At 43.5% G+C, this 22822-nt stretch overlaps 1 protein-coding gene across 1 annotated transcript in view; it reads right to left on the reverse strand.

The window, feature by feature from the left end:
• Positions 1 to 22822, reverse strand: part of LOC146199613 (uncharacterized) — a 79920-nt gene that overhangs the window by 40251 nt on the left and 16847 nt on the right. Inside the window, exons 3-14 of the mRNA XM_084595139.1 lie at positions 20686 to 20730; positions 16523 to 16570; positions 16188 to 16220; positions 14960 to 14986; positions 13450 to 13593; positions 9434 to 9742; positions 6040 to 6075; positions 5923 to 5970; positions 5800 to 5847; positions 5605 to 5634; positions 3663 to 3791; positions 1502 to 1792 (exon numbers count right to left, since the gene is read on the reverse strand). Coding sequence (XP_084451265.1) covers positions 1502 to 1792; positions 3663 to 3791; positions 5605 to 5634; positions 5800 to 5847; positions 5923 to 5970; positions 6040 to 6075; positions 9434 to 9742; positions 13450 to 13593; positions 14960 to 14986; positions 16188 to 16220; positions 16523 to 16570; positions 20686 to 20730 — 1188 coding nt within the window. The remainder of the gene's footprint in view (positions 1 to 1501; positions 1793 to 3662; positions 3792 to 5604; positions 5635 to 5799; positions 5848 to 5922; positions 5971 to 6039; positions 6076 to 9433; positions 9743 to 13449; positions 13594 to 14959; positions 14987 to 16187; positions 16221 to 16522; positions 16571 to 20685; positions 20731 to 22822) is intronic.

Here is a 22822-nt window from a genome sequence, read left to right on the forward strand (position 1 = left end):
AATTAGTTCGATTAGTCGGTCTGAAACATGGTGCGCGCTTTACAGCTACTGTTTGCAGCCGCATCTGCCATTTTAAACTGAATGGAGTATGAAACAGAATATAGAGTGAGTTCTAAACAAATAATCTTCCCCCGCACCACTGATGTATTGTGGTGAGAGTATGCAACAGGGCATCAAATTTATCTCAGTCCCTAATGAACGGACCTTAAAGATACTTGCAATGCATGTTCGCTGCCAACGACGGACCTTTTCGCCGACAATTCTTCAACGTTTATTTGCTTCAGTGTAAAAAACTGTCCCTAAATGACCCTATTTATCTAATTCAAAACACTGTGTTTTGCGGTCGCTTATTGAAGAGCACAATAGAAGGAAAGGTAACGGAGTAATATCTTTTCTTAAGTTTTTGCACGTTCCTTTAGATTTATCCTTAACAGATTTTCCAGTCATCGAACATTTCCAGGAACAAACATTTTGGGGGACACTTTACCTCCGTGGCGCAGAAGCAGACGAGTGCTTGCGAAAAGAGGCACCAGCCAACTTATCGAGAGGTGATGAGAAATCTTAGTGCTTAAACTCGATGTATTCTGTAAGCGAAACTTTTAATTTCGTACTTTGTCTCTCACTCACGACAGAGCACGGTTCAGTATACCGGGGCATCGTTATAGTGAGCCCTCTTCACAGGCCCTACATGACCTCCCCGAGAAATGTTCTCTAATGCTTAGCGAATGTTGAAAAGCTGCACGCAAATGCGTGCAAATAGGAAGTGTGAACAGTACCTGACAGAAAAAGCTTGGAAAAGATAAAAGAGGTGGCCAATGCAACAACAATCAATCCTTATTCATTTGAGTGTATGCTGCTTTGATATCATCTTTTTCAGCATCTTCCTTTGTTTCTCTGCTCTGAATGAGATATCCACTAAGGAAGTTAACATGAAGAAGCCTAAGATTGACTATCCTTCGCAGGGGATAGGAAAGAAGGAAGTTGGAAGACGAGAGAAGAAAGAGAAGTACAAAATTAGAAACTAGGTTTTTTTTTTTTTTTTTTTTTATCGTGAACAATGAGAGCAAGCCGAGGCAAAATGATGAATCGGTATCCACGAGATAGGCTGAGCGCCCTGCTTGCAGGGAATACCGAGTTAGGAATAAATAGGAAAAGAAAATGTAAACCCTCGCATGTCTCATGTTGGAAACAGAAATGCACTAAACATGAGGGGCTGAAGCGCACATCCTGCTATTTGCTTGGTACAGAGAAAGTCAAACCAACCAAGATCGGTTTTGACCGTCGGAATTACTATTACTGAAATGTGTCAGACTATGTGCATGCGGCAGCGTCAAAATACACAGGCACCTTCAGACCATTATATATAGATGAACATGTGCAATAACTAAACGCGTATGTTCTTTTTCTGTACAGCGCAGAAGAGGGAGGGACCCCTTATTTTCGAGTATTCTGTATACCTGAACACACGTGGCTCTCGCTACTTATTGTGATAAATCGCTACCTGTCGGCGCCTCGCAGATGGAGTTATACAGGTCCGGCTGGAGTTCACTGTGGCAGATTGGACAGCTCTGGGAAGCCAGTGCCGGCAAGGCAGGTGGTCGTTGCGGTGCAGCGCTTCCTAGAGCTGGCTGGTCGCCGAGCATTACCTCAGCATCAGCGTCACTTCCGGTGCACGCTGTAAGCTTGGTTACACCCTTCGGCAGCGATACGATGGTGAAGCTCTCGTCCAACTGTACAGTTCTTCCCGCATTCGGAATGGTCTTGTTGTACAACAGCACGGCGTAGCCGCTATCTGCATGGAGCAAGTCATGGCTAAATAAGTCTTCTAAAGCTCTAGAAATTGAAAAAAGCACATGTCAAGAGGGAAGTTTTAGCATCCCAGCGACTGGTGGGATGCTAAAAAACAGCTGCGCCGCTAACCAAGAGCCACTGTATTGCATGAACCGGTGGTTATATTACCCCGAATCTTTCCGCATTGGCTCTCGTAGTGTCAAGCGGCGTTGGTGAAAACTTTTAAAAATTGTGTGCGGTTTCACACAAGTAATTGCCGATTGATAAGCGGTGTCATGCCTCACTCGCAGATGACAGAGAAGGTCGTATAGATTTTGCTTCGCCAGTACGTTGAATAGAGAAGCCTAGGAGGACATACTGGCTCCACCGGAATGCCCTTTTCTATACTCTCTTTTGACCTCACAAGCTACGGATTCAAAAATTTTTCATTTTTCATAAAGAAACACAGTAATCACTTTCGCCAAAAGGGCAGTTGATTCCACTTTCTTGCCACAATTTCTGCTAATTTTTCACATACAAAAGAACTAGGATAAGCGCAGCCTGCGCAAGTTATAGGCGTGACTATAAGAAGGGCTTCTAGGGGTCACTACCTGCACAGGAATCGAAGTAAACGAAAAAAAAAAAAAGGCCCATTCGAGAACGAGGGCTGCCTTTGATGTGTTATTTACGCAATATAAATCAGCTACTCTTTAGCGTTTTCATGCTCAATCCAATTGAATGGTGAGCTTTAACTACTAATTCAGACTTTGCGTTAGCCAGCCCGTTAAAAAAATAATTTAGTTGCTCTTTTTAGACTGATTCGATCGAGGCTCCAATGACTGGTCATATTGTAATGAAATACACTCAAACTTAGAATTTAGCTTTTATACTCTAGATGGAATGTGCTCTGCCGATTTACATTTTGTTATTTGTTGAATTCGCTCGCTATGCCGTTTCGTAAAGAACACGAGCAAAATTCTCGCCAATAAACGTGGATGTAGATTTGCTCCAGGATTAGGAATAAGCGCAAGTTGTCCATACCTGCTCTCATGGTAGCGCCCTAAACTGAAGTATAATCTTATTATGAAGGGTAGATGTTCGTCTATTTTTTTATTTTTCTATCTCTTGGCATGGTCGTTCTTTCGCGACCCCTCTCAGATGCATAGTACTTGCACTGATACCTAGGTTAAGGGCTGACCAAACCGAAAACTTCGTCGGATGCCACACTTTACGTGGTTCATTGCTATTAGGACATCAGTGTCACGGCAGTACTTTAGGTGATTGAGGGCCGTTTATTTTGGTGAATCCGGTCATGCTCTACGGAGCTTCCAGAGGGTTTCTGGAACACTGGGCCCTTTAGGGAGCACGTGCAACACTAATTATCTGGTAAAGTTCTTTCTCCTCCTTCTGCTTCTCCTAGCCTCATAAGCAAGAATTTTGGTATTAAGCGAACTTATAGGTGGCAAAGGTAGGCAAAAAGCCCGTTATTAACGAAAGACCATGAGATCTGGGCATGGGGCATGCGTTGCTAACCCCCCACTGTAGTGATTCAATTGACGCAATAAAGAAAAAAAGGAAATGAAATACCAGCTCCTAAACAAGTGATATTCTGTCGAAGAATAAATGAGGCATCGAAGTTATTCGACACACATCTCTAAAAAAAATTCCGTAAAGATTACAGCCGAAAAGAACCAGTTGCCTGCTACGCAATAGACGCGCTCAATGGTGCCTAAATTATGGAGTCAAACTTTGCTGAAGCCATCCGACGACAGGTGCACGAGTTACGCCTCTTTTAGTTCATTTAAGCGAAAAAAAAAATGGTTGGTGTCTTGGGATCGGCTTTTTTTTCTTTTTTTTTTTTCATTTGAGACTTCAGTGTGCAGCGACCTCACCTTTTGTGAGAAACTCGCAGGGACAGTGGGATCTCACAATGAAGTTCACTTGCTTGGCCGTTGTGTCAATGCCTCCAGGACTGACGTCGTCAAATATGGCGAGGGTTCCCTGGACGCACTTTGTTGAGTCTGAGCAAGCAGTGCAAAAATGGTGCCATTGAGTACGCATAACTAATAAGAAATTCCACGAACAAAGACATCACCTTGACCTCTTCCTTCTCTTCGCAGCAAAAATGAAAAAAAAAAAAAAGCAAAGCTAATATGACCCGCAAAAGAGACGAAAAGTTACGCTTCCTGGTCCGGGCGTTTTGAAGGAGGCGTCAAGCTTAAAAATTACGATCCACGAGCAAGGATGAGAAAAATGGTAAGGGGAAAGGAAATCTAGGCTACAAATACAGTTTGAGTTGTATCACAGCAGAGGCTATGCACTTACTGCCTTGCGCATACCACCCCAGCATCTGGAAACATGACAAAACTTTCGCATGTACTTTACGCAAATTCCTGCGACACCCTCTCTCTCACCTCCCTCCCCATTTCCCCCACTTTCCCCGTTAAAAGAAGAAGTAGCTGCCCTGCATTTACAACTGCAGATTTCTTGGTAATATTACGCAGGATCATAATATTAGTGATATAGCAACACTGGCACTAAAACTTGCAGGTATAGAAATCCTGATCTTTCGCTCTCTCTCATAACCACTGTAAACTTCAATAGATACTTAGTAAATTCGGAAATTTAACGTCCCAAAGCAGCGCACGGATATGATGGACGCCGAAGTGGAGGGATCCGGATCAATTTAGATTACGTGTTATTTTTTTTGCGCCTCCCATTGAAGGCGTTATTTAAATTTATGGCCGCTGTGGCCGGGGTCTAACCCGCGACCTGAAAGCAGCCGATGAACGCCAACTCCAGTGTGTCGCATCGCTGGGTAGCAGCAGCAGTACAGATGAATGAGCCTTTATCGTTTGACGGCAGTTTAGCCTACACCCGCGAAACCTACTATGAAAAATACTCTCATCTGCCCGATGTGACCTAGTTATGAGTCTCTTGCAGTGTGCCTTGCATAATTACAGCGCATTTGCTGCGGAATTTCTGAGAACAACACATGTGCCTACTACCACGGGATAGTAGGCCATTTTTCGACTTTTGCTCTTATGAAAGCTTAGTTCGCTATGAGCATGTTGTAGTGACTGCTAGTAATTTGTATTCCAAACCTTATATCTATTTCAACGTTCGTGTGTGTATAGACATATAGCTGCCTGCTATGCTCTTGTATTGCTTGTTTTTCGCAGGCGATGAGCTGCACAGTCACCCGAAACATTGAATATCAGGAACGCAGAAAGGAATGCCATCTCACGAGCGTCCCCTCCCCTCCTTTTCCTCGATCAAGAGAGAGTGAAAGAGAAGTCACACCTTGTGAGAGAGCACTATATATGCGTTCGGAATACGCCATCCGGGCATAGTTAGTCATATGATGCGATTAATGTCAAAGCTCATTCGAACTTTCTTTTTGTCGATTCAAACTTGCCTGCGCCGTCTTGTACAACATCCTGAAATCAAGCTGGATCGTTAAACTCATGCCGAGAAGGAAATCTGCAAGAATGTCGTTCTTCGAAATTTTTGTATTTCTCTCGCCGTCTTCTGCGAATCGCTTACGCGTCGTGCGATTTAATTAGCGCTACGCACACGAGCGTAAGCGGATTCAAGCTACGCGCTCTCGAACGATTTGCTCTTTTATTCATCGCCTCCACTGACGACGCAAGCTTCGAGCAAAGTTGACATTCTCGGCTCTTCGTCGAACGCTTCCTTCTCCCACTTGTGCCTCCTCCTTTTTGACGTTCTGCAACATAAGGCGATTAGGCTTTGCCAGGCCCAAAGGTTAGCCCGTGTTTGAGAACGGCCATAAATAAAACATGTCATGCAAGCGCTGTGCGATGACCTTACCGGACCCGTTGCTTCCAAGCGGCCTCCTCTCTGGAAGGAAACAAACTGTCGGTTGGCACTTTACGCTTGCACTGCCGAAGAGAAATTCACTACGCACGTGTTATTGCTTTAATTAGTGACACGCACTTGCATGTCGGTGGTATGTTCACTTTTCTAGTTTATTCCACGCACGATGCGAGAGTACACACAACGTACCTTCGACACGAATGTTGATCTTCCTGTCGGTCCGCAGTGCTGCCATTTCTGAAGGTTGAAAGCGGATTTGTTACGTCGTGGTACTGTGACAGAGAGATAAAGGTAGAAAAAAAAAGCACTTACGAGAAATTTCAAGCTTCGGCAAAAACCACGGCTTCCTAGGGTCGTGTACTGCGGGCGGAGTTTTTGTGCATGAGAAACGTGAGCAAGGTCGTTTTTAGGAAAGCAAATGTTTCTCACCTGTGAGCCGTTCGGCGCTTCTTCTCACGATGAATGCTGGAGGAAAGAAAACAGAAAGTGAAAGCTATGAAGGCGCGCTAAAGTGAGTTACTTGAACAAAATAAACGTGGATGTAGTTAACAAAATAGGCAAACATCAAATGCCGATATTTCATCACTTAAAGAAAGCTCTTATAATTTCGTAAGATATAGCATTAACGCTGACGAATTTGTCCTGTAGACAGAAGTAACAGTAGTAGTACGTGGTTATTTATTATAAATAAAATAAAAACAGAAGTAGGAAAGATATTTGTCAGTTCAATACCTGCTATTAGAACAACTAAGCACCTGAACTGGGGTGGCGGAAACAAACATATAGCGAGCGACAGTTTGAAATTTATTACAGCTTCCTTCTGAGCTTACGGGCAATGAGAGTTGACGAGAATTACTCTACAGCCTATTGCTCTGAGCAGGAGTATATCCAACACTATGAGACGGAGCAAAACGTTTTGTTCATGTCATAGTTACTAAAATGCTTCGCGTTTGGCCCTCAACCCATGTCGCCTCAATTAACGAAATGAGACCACTATTTCAGCAAACTGTGGTTGGAAAATTATAAGCATCCTGTTCTGCCACTCGTAATATTAGGCTTGCATGGTTTGGCACTCAAGGAGCTCGCGCTTAACGCGACTGGGTAATATCTGACTAGTGCCTAACTTAGCCAAACAAAGCCTGCCAGAGAAAGCCAGAGCAAACTACAAAGGACTCTGTACTGAGTCAACTAGCTCTGCAGGAGTAAATGTGAAATGTCGATAGTTTTGAGTCTAGCCCACGTCTGTGTTCCTTCTGTTGTTTTAGGACGCTCTATTCACTGACGATCGCGTCTTTAGACCGGAGGGAATTAGGCCATCAATGCACTAGAAAACAAACTGCGAGAAGATAAAAAAGTTAGGCGGCTAAGTTTAAGGTGAAACGCAACTCCACAAACGCCTGCTTTGTCTGCGTGCCTCTAAGGCATCTTACAAAGGCCCAGCGGGCATAAACCTTACATTGCCTTTCTATAGGGCACTTAAGGGAGCATGTCACGAGACGGACGAAGGCGGTTTTTGCTCTTTTACTACTGTCATGGAAACGTTCTTGAACTTATCTTTTATTATTTGCGCAGGAAGATTTAGTGACCACAAACTTCATTTTATTTTTACAAAAGGCTCACGCTCACAAAAAAATTACGGTTATCAATATCACTCTGCTCTAAAATCTCGGCTTGCCTGTGCTAGCGTATAAAGTTCAACGAATAATCAAGATGAGTAAGGATCATAGTGGGGCATAACCTACGTCACTCAGACCTCACCAAGACGTGAGGGTTTTTTAAAAGTTGCACGTATGTTCCTAGACATTTGAAGTCTAGGGGCCCTTTACACTGCATTAGTCTCAGTCCGGGTTAAACCTATGCTGCCGAAATGAGCTTCCATCGGTCCGCTATAGGGATAGCCTGGAGCAGAGACGTTCTAGAGCTCACATCACAGATGATAGATGCCTAAGCGGGTCTGAAACTGGCTGTCGCCTAACTGCCGTTTCTTTCTCCGATGCTCTCCCGATTGATCGGCGGGATAAACACACGAATACGTAAGCAGGAGCCCGCAAAGTGCATCTATCACCATTTTCGGCCGAGAATTACGCTGAGATTGTTTGTATAACAACAAAATTTATGCTATTTTTTTTACCACGATTTCTAAATAAAAATGCCTTTGTGGAGCATCATATGTCTTCAGTCTATAGTATATTTGTTGTTTATGACAGCGATAAACCGCCAATTGTTTCTGGGTGTTAGTTTATTTTTTTTTCTTTCTTTGGGGGCGAAGAACATTTCCCTCAGAAAATTTCTCCGTGTTCGGGGACCAGGTAGCGTGTTGAATTCTCCGAGTTAAAGAACATCTACAGGACAAGAGAGGTACGCTTGCCACGTTCTTCTAAAAAGAAAAAAAAAAAAAACGGTTCCCAAGGCCGACCAGCAAAAAACGCTCACGGTCGCCATTCTACTGTTTATAACTCCTAGTTCATCGCTTAGTTACGCAGCACCGCCCCTACAATACCACCTCCACAGGCGCCAAATTTTTAAAGCGATAGCGTTAAAGAGCAACTCCGGAGGTTTTTCGACATTCAGATATTCTGGTAAACATTTTACCAGAACAAACATTTTTTTTTTTACCGTAGGTTTTCCTTATCGCCCTGACGCATTCTGCGAAATTTGGAGCAGTGCGATAATTCATTCACGCGCAACACGAGTTTAATATGTGCAGATTAAGTGGCTTCAGCTGAGGCGATTTCTGCGGGCAACACTGCATTTGTGACGTCACAAATATTATACCGGCGTTATTGCCCAATTGCCATGTGATCATGAAATTTTGAGGCCTGTATTAGGTTATCTAAGGCATTTTATGTACTGCGTGATGATTTCCATCTTTGTTTTCACCATCCAACGCGCGTGGGAGTGTTTTTCCAATACTCTATGTGACGTCATCGTTTCGTCAACTGGAACGTCATATCTTGCCATGAAAACAGTTTCGGTTTCGATTTCTTGTTTTTCTTTTTAAAAATAGTTCTACTTGGAATTTCGAAGAGCGGTTTCTTGTGTTGTAGTAGGATACACCGAGGAATTTAGTGCAGTCAAAAACTCAAAATGTCGAAAAAGCCCCCGGAGTTGCCATTCAAAGACCCTGTTCAAAAATCCGGTGTCGGCAGCGGCTTTGGCGTTGTGAGCGAAAAAAATGAGAAGAGTTCAACGCTGTTGAACCGAATAGGGAGCGAAAGCATTAGATGTGGGTGATCGAGCGTTCTTCATCTTCTTCATCGTCTTCATCTTCTTCTTCGTCTTCTTCGCCGTCTTCTTCTTCTTCGTCGTCTTCTTCTTCGTCATCTTCGTCATCGTCTTCTTCGTTTTCTTCTTCGTCGTCTTCTCATCCTCAAGGAGCAGGGGGGTCCGCGTGCCACGGAGCACGCGACGAGCGCTTAGACCTGACGTAGTATTGCTTTCGCAATAAAATCACGAGCATGGCACTGGTAGGCCGTAACTGGCAGCTGACATGGCCGCGCACTGACCGGACGTAGGGTTGCGTGATGTTACGTTAGGAGCTGCTAACTTAGTCGTTTGACTCTTGATTCTTGCTACCCGTATGCCACGCGGGCATGTTCATACGGCTTGGTTAAAGAGAGGCTTTATGTGCGGGCTGGCAGCCTGGGGCTATCGCGTCATACCCCTAAGGGCGGAGCTTAAGTGTCCACCGTAATTTTTTGTGGCGTCATCTACTTGCCTAAGCACATGACCACCAATGAGAGTTTCTCCTTTGCTATGTTTTTGTTTCGGGGCTTTTGTAGAGAAAGAGAAGTCATGATATGATAGCGGACGATTCACTGACCCGAAGGAGCCGTGCAGGCTGTTTGCTTGAGTTCGTCGGTGAGGACAGGGGTGCAAATGGGACAGCCTAGACTGACGGGCTGGTGATCCAGCTGACATGAAACGCCCATGCCGGGATCCGTGTCAGCCAATAGCAGCGCTCTCTCAGGAGGTCTGCGGCCGGTCCGACTCCGAGGTTCGAAGCATGCCGGGACGGTGACGTTGACATGACTGGGCAGCCGATACACGGACACACCACTGCCCAACGGCAGGACATCGGCTTCGGCTGCGTTCAGTGGCTTCTCCGACACTATGATCACGTGCCCCGGTTCTGCGGGAAGGAGAAAACGGTGAAATGAACAGATGAAAATTGAAAGGCAATGAGAGAGTTATCCATTCGCCCTTGTACGATGTTTCAATGACAAACGGCGGACGACTAGAACAGGGAAGCATCTGTGAGGTTTGAAAACCAATGCTACGAGAACGACAGATAGGTGGCACACCACATAATGAAATGATTTATATATTTAATTAGCCATATTAATTTATTGATTTATGATTCGCCAAATGGCTAGAGAGGAATGGGAGAAAGGAATTTGAGGAGGGAGCCATACAAATTCCTATCTCCTAGGTTTCTTTAGCATAAAGCAAGTCCTCGATACATGGGTGTGCTAGAATTTTGTCTCCATCGAAATGGTGGTAGTAGGACTGGTGTCAAATCGACCCCCTCATAGTTTCGAGATCCGCGCCAGCGTGTACTCATGGCGCGCTTTTTCGACGTACTGTCAGCAGTCATGACAGCGTCTTGTAATCAATGGGAGAAGAGCACTTTCGCCAGTAGCACTGAAGACGCGAATCTGCGAGCACTTCAGACCAAACCTTTGATTAGAGCACTGTAATCCTGATAAAATATCCCATGCTTGGGCATTGTGGCATGTTTCTGTCTCTCACTCTCTCCTTTTTGTAAATTTTGCTGGCTTTCATTTTTGTCGAAAAAACAACCACGGGGGGGGGGGGGGGGGGGGGGGGGGTTGCTTTGTCTATGGCTACCAGGCCCCGGCCATTTTCATGGTGCCTGGCAACTGGCTCAATAGCACCTAAGCATTTAAATCACGATTTATAAAGCGTATAATGCACACGTAATAATAGCGTTGGAACGAAAACAATTCTAGCTGATGCTTTATATAGCTCCTAACATATTTCGCTTGATTTCACTTCAGGATGACAGTTTGAGTTAAACATAATAATTCATTTGAACTCGGACGCCCTGTACACAATTTAATTCCTCAGAATTATTTTAACGGAATAAATAAATGCAAGTAGAAGGCGCCCATACGGGCAACACTTGTTCATGCTTATACCTGATACATATACTGCAAGGAAAGTGTTTCATATGGAATGAGCCATTTGTTAAGTTTAAAAAAACGAAATGAAGGCTTGCGAAGTTTGATGAGCAAACGTTTGAAATTTTAGTGGGCTAATGTTAAGGGGTATTCTCTTGTGGATCCTTTCCACTGCAAGGCTTTTTAGGCATAGTCTGATACTAGGTACAATGAGAAATTCAGGAAACGTAAAGTAATGCTTTAATCAAGCGATATTTCTCCGCAGTCTTTTCAATCAAATTATTAGAGTCCATAAGTAGCACAATATGACACAATGAACACGACACCACTGTCCGCGACTAGAAAGTGGAAAGTCTATCATAGCTTACTCCTTGCGGAATATTTATTTGTGACATAGCATTTGCGCTTGCTGAAATAAAAACAAAACAAAAACAAAACCTAAATAGTACTGTTGTACACATTCCAGTAGTAATGATTGTGACACAACTTTCCATTAAGGCGAAAGCCTTTAATGGTTTAAACTGAAGGGTGTGGCCCTATCCGTCCGGCCACAAGAAGTGGGACACTTCTTCGCGAGATTCCGCATGATACAGCGAGATTGTGACGTCATCACCTGGTGACGTCACCCGATCGCTTTAACCAACTGCGCTACGCCCGGGAACGTGAAACGCAATCATAATTCTCCTTGTCTACCGTGAGGATGGTAGTAGCGACGAAATGACGCTGCAATTAGTGATAATGACAATGATGACATTAGCAATAATAATGATGGTGCATTTAGCTGATAAATGATAATGAGAGCAAATGTGATGCACCGTGTGCTCCACCAACGCTTCGGCTTTCGCATTTCTGCAGTGTAGATTCCACAGAGCTCTCGGATCTTTGTCTCTTCTCTCTTTCCTTTGATAAAATACGCTATATTTAAAGATTCAACTTTTGTCGGCGCAGGATATCCGGTGTTTATGTCTAAATACTTTCTCAGAGCATGACACTCACCATCTTTTAGTTGCAATCTGTTCTGTGCAGTATCTTTGACCCCAGAGCCATTAGTACGCATAAGGTGCTTATACTTCGTCTCACAAGATATTTGCAGGACTGGGAAAGGCAGAGGAGCCCTTGCAATTGTGCTCCTAAGTGCCTCTCGCCCCTGCGCACTATAATAGAGAATTGTAGTCCTACTGTAGTCACCCCCGCCAATTTGGGGGGCGAGAGGCGCGTAGGAGCCCAATTGCCTATTGTAGAGCGCGTGATCCTGATTGGACCGGGGTGCCTCTGCTTTTCGCAGTGCGGCAAACATCTTGTGAGACGAAGTACAGAGTGACCTTTACCAACTATCGCAGAACGTTTGCTCAAGAATAGCGAATCTCAATTACTAGCGCAAAATGACGCTAATGATAATGTTTCGCCACTGAAATTATCAGTTAGTCCATGTTTATGTGTTCAGCAGTAATATGATGTATACTATTGATCCAGTATAGAGTGACGAATTGTTTCTACCACTACTTCATAATCAAGAATCAAAGAAGACTAGACATAAATCACAATCACCTAACAAAACGTTTCGAAGCATCGTATTGACGCGATAGAATTTACCCTTTTCAAATGAGAAAGCAGCTGCGGTGCCGACGCTGTGTCGAGAAATTCCAGAATGGCCGCCAAGGTAGTAATTTCCGAAGGAATTGAAATTGACTAAATAATCGTATAAGAATCCTGATCATGGCGCTTCAATATGACTCAAATACCGCGATGACATTCATCAATGTAAAGTAAATAAACTGCCTCTAAAATAAAATCGGTGTCAGTAAGGAATCGAAGACGGGGCTATTGGGCTGCGAGTTGGACACATTGCTTCTAAGCCGCTGAGACACGTTCGTTCAACAATTGATTAAAGGGCGTTCTTGTGCATGTGGGAAATTAAAAAAAAAAAGAAATGCAGAGTACGTGTCTGTGAAGTGATATGAAAAGAGAACGTGAGGCCGCTGATGGGACCCATTAAGGCTATCGCAACATATCATTATGGCAGAGCTTAGGTGTCTCCCAAACCTGCCACCTCATTTGATTCCCCCCCCCCCCCCCCCCCCCCCCTTTACACACAAACGCCTTTTACGCGTCTGTTCTTTGAGCCCTTATTTAACTGATAAAAAGATGTTTTTTTACCGCACATTTAATATTGTCAGGCAAATTAATTTTACATTATTATCGGTTCAAGTCTGCTATATATAGTTGTAAGGGGTGGATGTAACGTTCGTTTTCTTTTTAAGACCCCACCATATAGTTCTGATCTCTTCTGTGAGCACTCGTTTTCCCCTTGTGCGGCCAGGAAGAGGTTCAGCTGAGCGCTTCGGGTGCTATACGCCACCATCATTATTGTCGAGTTAAGAGCCCCGCGGAAAAATAGCCCGTATAAGTGGTTTCCAATTGTCTTGCAATGAGCCAGCCGCCATTACTCGCTCTGTTTGGCTTCGTGGGAATGTGCTGGCTTCACCAACAGACCGATTTTAGGCATGTCTGCTCTTCTGATAAAACTTTGTTTTTGGACACAATGATTAATTCACACAATAAAAAACAAAAAAAGAAATTTCTAAACACTCCCACCTCGCTTGGCGGTCTATAACTTACAGAGCTCGGGCAACGTGCTTAAATTAGTACAGCTGCAATACACTGAAGGAGAATCCCAAACCGCTAGGGTACGTACTTGCGAAGAAGCCATGCGTGTCACACCCGCTGGAGACAAGGAGGTCCGCGAATCCAGCCAGGGGCCTCGGAGGAGCACTTGGAGACAAGTCGAAGACCTTCTTGACCTTGAAGCGCTTGCATGTGTCGGTGGCTGCTGTAACAGCTGCCGTTTGTACAGGAATTGAACAAATATTTTACGGAAGGGAATAACAGAAACGTTCCGGAGGGGCCTACAATGCCCGGCCTTCCGATAAAAGCAGCTCATCAATTCTAATTGCAGAAATAACGGCATGCGGGGAAAGGCAGCGTTCGTTAAAAGGCAGACTGCTTCGAAGGGGACTACAGTCTACGAAAAGAAATTTGCTGTGCCTAAACACGAAGATGAGGCCCTGGACCCATGCTAACATGCGAATGTTTGTAGACTTCACATTGACCTACGTTTAAGCTATAAGATCCTTAAATCTGTGCACCAAGAAGAAGTCACCTCATAGTCCAAGAACTTCCAGTTATCTTCATTTTTCAATACCGTATTTATACGATTGTAACGCGCGGTTTTGATAGAAATCACACTGAACGCACTATGCGTTATGCAACTTTTTGTTTTTTGTTGCAGCCCTTCGAGATAGCCACTTGGCTTGAAAGTTGCGAGAAGAAACCAACATTTTGGCAACCTCGGCTCTGTAAAACCAGTGAAGTACAAACAAACAAGCAAACAAACTTGGCCGTGAGGAAAGACCAGAAGCTGGCATTGTGTAGCAACGGACGATGGCACCTTGGCGGCATCAGGCCTCACCGCGACAAACGGCTTCGAACGCGTCAGGTTCTGATTTTACCTAACACGTTGTGTTAGGTAAGATCAGCGTATAGTTAAAGTTATGATTTTACCTTGCAACCGTGAGCTGGCGTTTAATCATAAGTTTTTATTTTCGTTTCCTTCCGGGCCCAAGCAGTAAAATAAACCGGACACCTAGCTAGAACGGACGTTTGGCAACTATCACTATCAGAAATCCCACATTGACAGCTTTCGAGTATCTGTATGTGGCCCTACGTGTGGTGAGAAATTATACACATATATATATATATATATATATATATATATATATATATATATATATATATATATATATATATATATATATATATATATATATATATAAAATATATATATATATATATATATATATATATATATATATATATATATATGTTTTTAGATTATTCATGATATTTGTGCGTGCCTGTGTGTGCGGGAACGGGTTACTATGGACAATGCAGACGTAATTTTTTTTTTTTTTTTCACCAGGGCTCTAGAATAGGCTCTGCTGTATATTCACGTGGATTTTTCTACATGACTGCACGTGAAGTCAAACAACATTTATTGGGCATGGCCTATTTTTCTAATGTTTTACTTGAGTTGTCACCGGTTACATTAGACTAAAGAAATTTGATGCGCCGTTTTCCATATTCATTGATGCTAAATGAGTTGTTTGGATATTTTCTGGCAGTATATGAGAGAAATATTCACTCACCTCCTTCATCTTGTGAAGTGTCGGACACTGAAAGAGGTAAGACAAAAATAAAAATGTTTTAGTTTAAAGCCTTTCCTACCATTCGGTTATTTGATAAAGTTATAGCTCGGTTTTTAAATATGTATCGTTCCTGAATTTAAATTGTTTGTGAGGCACGCATTCATTTATTAACCTTCTGCTTTTGCGTTTATGTCTAATAGTCGAGTACTTATTACTACTGAAGATATGACATGTTAGCAACGATGGGAAGTTTTTTAGTATTTTCTTGTATACTTTGTCAGGTATATATTTGTTCGTTCGAGGTTCATTTTTCAATTTTTCTGAGTTAACTGCGGAACGAGATTAACTTTGATCAGTATATAGTTTTTCAGTCATTTTATTTTTAAATCATTCTTAGTCACTATTAATAATCACTTTTAGGGTCATTTTCTATCATGATGTTTATTTTTGCAACGATGGGCCCACTTTTTTGTCAACAACCTCCTGTCCACTCCCTACTCTCTTATGCTTTTCCTCTCTTTTCTTTGACACTTACCATTCATGGCAGGTTGTAAGTATTCACAACATCGTACAGTGGTTTTTCTTCACAATTTGGCTAATCATGCTAACACATTTAAAGGGAGTTGTCTCAAAATCTTGGAATTTCTTCGCTTCCAAACCTATGCCACAGAAACAAAATGCATTGCTGTTTCCTCTATTGCGTGAAGCACATTGAAAACTGAAGTATAAGGTAACACAGTAATACACTGTCTCTAGTTTTACTGTACTGAGGTTATATAACCTCTGTGCATGACCGTAGAAGAACGCCATTGGTTGAAAGAACTTCTTTCGGCGTTCTCCGCCTTGTCCTTGAATTGTATTCGACACAGGATGTCACACATGTCGTAAGAGACCACGAGAAGAAATGCCACGTTGAAATTAAACACTCACTCACTCACTCACTCACTCACTCACTCACTCACTCACTCACTCACTCACTCACTCACTCACTCACTCACTCACTCACTCACTCACTCACTCACTCACTCACTCACTCACTCACTCACTCACTCACTCACTCACTCACTCACTCACTCACTCACTCACTCACTCACTCACTCACTCACTCACTCACTCACTCACTCACTCACTCACTCACTCACTCACTCACTCACTCACTCACTCACGTGGCCAAAAAAGTCAGTGCAGCCAGCAGATGTCCTGCGGCATCTAGTTTAATCAGACCAACCTCGCACCGCCATGCTGCCGTCGGCCATGTTTCCTGGACAGTCGTGGAATCCACCGCGGGTGAAGTTGTAGGCAGGATGGAAAGGGATGCATGGAAGGAAGGGAAAAGAAGAGGAGGAAGACGAAAGTTTTCTCCTTAAATCAACACCGCAACCAGAGATGGCGAGTCTCCCTAATTACCCGCGTAGACACGGAGGTCTCGCCTAATTAAGATGTCCCTTCGTCTAACACGACGAAGGCCGTGCCGTTGGAGGGCAAACGCGAAGTAAAAGACGAGACATGGCCGTGACAACGTAAGATATAAAGAAGTATATGCACGGGAGAGTGCGGGCTTACGGTCGACTTGCACGGCGAGCAGCCTCTGTGGGGACAGCCAGCTTGGCTCTGAAAGACAGAAGCAAGCAGAGAGGAAGCATTTCTTTTTTTTCCTGTTCACGCTCTTCGCAATTTTGTATTCGCCTTCTATATATTACTTTCCCGCAAAGATGGCCTGATGAGCCGCACAGAAAACGCTTCAGCAACTTCGATCAGAGCTCCGTTTATAACGTTGATACATATTGCCTCCGAGTTTCTTCTGGGATGCTGCGAAACCTTTCCCTAGGACTAGTTTAGATGCGGTGCCATACGAGAAATTAGCGTCGGGCTGTGGTGCCACAGCGAAATGAAGGGATGCGCTTAGAATGAACTGACATGAGCAATCTTGATGTTTTATAGATGATGTCAGTCTGGCAGCAAAGATATTGCCGAGTGTGCAGCGAAATACGTTTTGCAACCACTGCCGCTCAATATCGAGTGGGCAGAGACGACGCTTAACCACGGCTGCTGACACAGAGCTCCGGAAGCAATCAGTTGGCAGATGCAGCGGCCAACTAAGAGCGAGCAGATGCCTGGGGTCTGTGAGAGAGGCTAGGGACGTTAGTCAGCCTTGGATGACAGCGGTTGAATCACTGAACAGGAAAGATTCGCCGGTACAGTATCCGCGTGTTGTACGTCGGTACAGCACTCGTTTTCCCTTCTTCACTGCGGACCACCAGGAAACACTGGAAGTCCCTGAGACGAAGTGTCATCACCTCCTAGCTTAATTTTTGCCGCATGCTTCTATTTCTACCCACGAGTATTAAGAGCTTACAGCGGTCATCGTTGGTCGCCATTTTGTTCTGTACAAAGCACAGGGAAGGGCTGCCCACCTGTCTAATGAAGCTATCGCCTCATGCTCCAGCCTGTACTGCTGAAGTTACGTGAAGTAAACAAAATGACACCCTTTGCTACACGTGAATACTTCTCAATGCCAATATATGACAACATAGCGGGGCCCGTTCTTCGAATCTGCGAAGAACGGGGGTGCTGGAAGACGCACAATTTTTCCCTCAGCTGTAGCTGCACAAAAGATTTTCCCTGCGATATTTGCCTCGTTATTGCTGTCAAGCTTAAGCATGGTCAAAAATAACACTCACTCAAGCGGTTACCACCATAGGGTTAGGACAAAAGGGAGTGCGCGGTAAAAAGTCTAATGTAATAAATTCAAGAAATATGAAATTGAAGCATGAACTAAGGCGGACTAAATCGAGAAGCAGCAGGAATAAAAAAAATAAAAGCCAGAAAGATAGTTACTGCTGGCCAGTGGCGGTAACAGCAGCATCGTTCCTCAATCTTGACAACCTTGACAGCGGCGAAGCCTTCTGGCAGCCCGGCCACAGATTGCTGAAGTACGGTTGAAGAGGATTGTTAACGTTGTCAACTCTTTTAATATTGGAGTTTGATTTATTTTCCCCAGACGGGTTTCTCCGGTGTCTCCTACCGTGCTGCAAGCGGTTGTACGTAGCGGTTGTAAGAGGAAGATGAACGACCGTCTTTAAGCTAACGCTTGTGGTTCATCGTTGTCATTGTTGTTGCTGTCTTTCCCCGTGTAGCGGAGATATGAGCACGCTTTTGTGACTTTATTCCAACTCTTGGTGAATATCTCACCAGCTGGAACTCGACAGCGAAGATGGAAGACGACAAAGCGACAAAAATTGACAGTGTCGCCTAACTTAACTGTTATATTTAGCGTTTACTATTTGCATAAAAGGGAAAATGAGCACCACAGAGATTTTTGCATCTCTTCAGAATAGCCCAATCTCAAGAAAATAGAGACGGTGCCTGCGGTGTCTGTCAGATAAAACGGGACTCTGTCCAATTTATTCCCATTGAGAAATGCAGCTTGTTATTTTCGAATTTCATTCGCGCGCGTATCCCCAACTTATCATTTATTTTATTTCTTGCACTGAAACATTATTGATATTTTGTGCTAAATTTAATTGGGGCCTGCGGTACCTTTGAGTGTTCAGGGGCTTTAACATGTGAGTTTAAGAGCTGACTGCTGTTTTGAAAGCATCTGCTGCGAAGGAACAAACACGACTAATTTGTTCAAGAGCTACTTTGCGTGTAACTGGCATTAAAACTGTAATTCTTCGAGACCGGCTATTTACATGGTTTATTTAGTTCTCAGGGCCGCACTTGACAAGATCGTTGAAATCAAAAAGCAAAAATCAGTTTGCTGATATCTCTGCAATAGTGCGCTACGATGTCTCACTTAACTACTTGACAACGCCCTTAACTTTCGACATGGTAAAAACATAATGCTGGCTCTAAGTAAATATTTTTAAAATTTTTTCTGCGTCCTTATTGCAGATAGGCTGCAGCGATTATGCTTGCTTTCTACTTTTTCTAACCTTGTTTACATGCTTAAAGGTTCATTTACTACTAAAAATATATTTACAGCTCCTTAAGCTACGTCGTATGATTGTTTGATCTGGCTCAAATGCTTCTCTACTGCATGCACGGCATCTACTATTTCTTAGCGGGTTTCATTTTCGGTGCGTAAGTGGAATGGTTCTAAATGTTCGTGCCACCTGCATTTTTGAGAATCGCAGCCCCAATGCCTGTGGTCCTGTTGGCTGGAGAAGTTTCGTAGTAATGGACTTTAGAATCAACTGTCCTGATTCCCTTGGTATTTTAGTCTTCTATAAATGCCTCAAGCTCGATTTGCGCTTGAGTGACACGCGTTAAGCGTCATTATGAAACTTTTAGCGGCTTTCAAACATCGGAGCAAGGCTCGATGAGGCTTGTATTTTAAGGATTCTGCACGTTATGTGGCGTTCGAGCAATCGAGCATGCTGAAGTTTTTGCCTATCCGATGCCGTCTGCATTCCTAGTTCCTGGACGAATCACGTGTATCAGTTTTCGTAAGTTCGCTCTCCAGGCAATGCTGATGCAACGGTGTCATTACTTCATGTATTGTGAGGCAAGCAAATACCAGGCCAGTGCCACTTGTATTGGAAAGGGATAAGTGAAAAACCCGGTAGCTTTTAAATTCCTTTCAAATTCCTGTGTCCAATGGTGGCTGTGTTAGCGGCTTTTGCTGTGACCCTTATTATGAAGAGGTTTCCGTTTTAATTGCCACCTCTTAAGGAACACGAGTACGCTAAATGTTACAGAACTTACATAGCTAAAGGTGCAAAGCAGCCAGGTTACTTTTAAAATTCTGAAAGCATGCTAGCCTCCCGTGGCCATGGTAGGATAACTATTCTCTGCTCAAACAGTACTGTTCAGTAGGAGCGAATGCCGAGATTAACTACGTGATTCACCTCCTTGGGCTCCATAATGGAAATAGCACAGCCATGCGCATAAAAAATAGCAAGTACATATCCAACTAGAGAGGCGTAATTATATAAGCACATTAGGGCCGTGAATATATTAAATTAAATAAGTGTCTGGACTAATATGACCCTGTCTGTCTACAATGGCAACGTGAGGTTTCCTTTCGATTATTTACTGCTACACGTGCTAATGCAATTAGCTGGAATAGGAGTGAGGATTAAATGTCTGGCCGTAATTTACAAGTTACAAGCATCAGACGGAGTAGAACGGGACGTAGCTGATGGGTACACAAAGTGAAAGGAAATCGAACAAGCATTGAAAGGGAGCCTCACTTCTTTTGCCAACTTTACGGCAAGAGGAGTTGTCTCCCACTTTTTGAAACGCTGGCTATCAGCCTGAGTCTGGTCTGCCCCTCAATACTTGTTGTTTCCTGTGTACCTCACAGAGATTGTTATAACAAAAAAAAAAAAAAATTTGGTGCCCCGCCAAAGCCTAGAAAGCCGCACATAGGACTGCAGGTAATAAAGAGGAAGAAAAAGAAATGTGTTGTATTTTTCGTGGCACCGAAAGAAAATATTGATTTGACATCGTCGCTGCAGCAGAGAAGTGCGCCACTCTTTTCTCTTGCAGGCACGCGTGTCTCGATATAAAAAAAGAAACTCATATGGTCACAGCCGTTAACGAGGGAGTGTATTCTTGACTCTCTATGAAGCGCTGTGATTGGCGTCTCCTTACGCGTGGAAACCCCCACTTAGGGTGAGTGAACTTGCGCAGGTGTGGTGAAGCAGTAGATATCCCGGCTTAGCCTTACCGCCCTAATTCGCCCATAGTTGTTGAAATATAGGAGAACACAACCGTACCTTTCAGGCGAGGGTGATCTACGAGTCCAACCGTGACAAGTACCACTGAAAAGAAAAAGAAGGGACGGCGTAGTCAATGGTGGTCACGATCTATGGATCTTAATTTAGGTGGTCTCAGCTTGCCAGTAACCCTATATATAGAAGGAAACAATTCAAGCATGTTCTTTTATTCTGGAGTACTATCGGCGACAAAAGTTTTCTGGACGCATCATCCCGAATCGTAGCCAGTAGCTCCGTTGTTATGGGGTTTCCGGAGACCCTACTTAATGATCTGAAAGTTGAACTGTCATCTTGTGACATTGGATAGTGAAATCCCGAGATCGGCTAAAATGTGGCACTTATACGCCAAACCTGATTTTTTCGTGTCCCGGAAGCATTTGTCCCCAATAGTACATATATACGACATTCACACTGCCTCCAAGCCTTTCCTTGATCCTAATTCTCCCTTTTCTGTTTAAACATTTTTCTTCATTTAAGAATCTGGATCAAATAATTTTTTCTGACCAATATATAGCCATTCAATAGCTGAACACAGTAGGCAAGATATGAACAAGGTATGAACACGCAGAATATTACTACATTTCTGCGCAGTGAGGCCAGACTTATGCTACTGTGGGACTGCATTCGCCTATTGGTTTTGTTTTAGTAGTTTAGACTGCGTAACCTATATCAAAGAGGCAAAAAAAAAATGATTATATTGTTCTCGCTGGAAAAAAGAGCCTTTTATCTAAAACCAATTTTTATTTCTGCTAATTCCTGGCGAATTTTGCCAAATAGACCCCCTTCTGCGGCATCGTCGGGAATTAGTCGACAGTGTCACTTGTTCCGTTGCCTTAGTGCGTCGCCTGTAGATTGAGATCTCTTTATTTTTTTTTTGTCACAGCTGCGCAGTAAAAACATATGCCATAAGAACTTTCACATGTGGACATTTGTACGCCAACTAGATAGCAGAGTAGCTGAAAGTCACAGAGAGAGTTTTCTGGTGCTATCAATGAAGATAAACCATGGAACTAGGATGCTTTCATACCGTAGTGGGGATGCAACAGTTCCGACCGAAAACTGAATATTTGCGAAAAAATGACCTCCCCACATTGAAAGTGCCTATGCGAAGGCATTGCGCTCCTTATTATTGATCTCTGCAGAGCACGAATAAGGAACGGGCGCATTGCGAGCTTCAATAGTTTTGTGCGTGGCTGTTTCTGTGATTAAGGGCTGCTACGGTATGCTTACAAGTTGAAATGCGTTTTGGCATTCACCGAGTGCCGGGGGATACTGATATAAAGATATTATTCGAATTCGTTTTCATTCTGATTTTTTTTTTCTCGTTTCATTTACCCCATGCTGTCACTCTCTCTGAATTCAGGCAGACATGCTGGCGCATGGCAGGAATTGGATCATAGCAGCCTTAGGCTAATTTCATGCCGCCATCCGTGCACTGCTTATAATCTGAAAGGTGTAGTTAATTGCTGGTACCAAAAAGGGCGACTCAGCGTACTCGCTTCACGTGCTGTCACGTGCCCAGTATAAATCTTCCTTCATCTTTAAAACAACACACGAGTAATAAACTTTGCGGGCTCAGAAAAGCGCCAAAGGACAAGCTTCAACAATATAAATTCTGAAGACTTTCACAAGAAAATGTTCTAATGTTTTGTTTTTCTTTTTTTGCTGATGCAGTGCAATAAAAATAACAATTGGTGCGTCGTGCTTACCTGACAACGCGCTTTTTTATTGCTGCTGTATTAGAGCTTTGATCGTTAAAGTCAATGATAGTTAATTCCCACCAATAAACGCGTTCATCTTATACCACTCTGCTTTCAAGCCATTCGTTTTGAAATGCCCGAAAGCGATCTTTTTTTCGCATTTAAGGTTGGTCACTTTTCCACTTAAGGGAAGAGAGAGTGGTGGGTTCTAGCGGGCTCGCCATCACTCACTAACAAGCACTAGTTTATCGTGAGAATAAGTCTTATTCTATCTAGGGTTGCAACCAGAGCTATCCTCGGTAACACTGTCCTATTGCATCGATTGAGGTACACGTTCTGGGTCATCAGAGTCACCAATAAGGAATACTATATGTCACTTGGGCCAAAGCCTAAAAAAGAAGAAGCGAACGCACCTACAACAAAGTGTTTGCCATAGT

The sequence above is a fragment of the Amblyomma maculatum genome, chromosome 2, assembly GCF_055883805.1.
Source record: "Amblyomma maculatum isolate TAMU_Amacu chromosome 2, ASM5588380v1, whole genome shotgun sequence".
NCBI lineage: Eukaryota > Metazoa > Arthropoda > Arachnida > Ixodida > Ixodidae > Amblyomma > Amblyomma maculatum.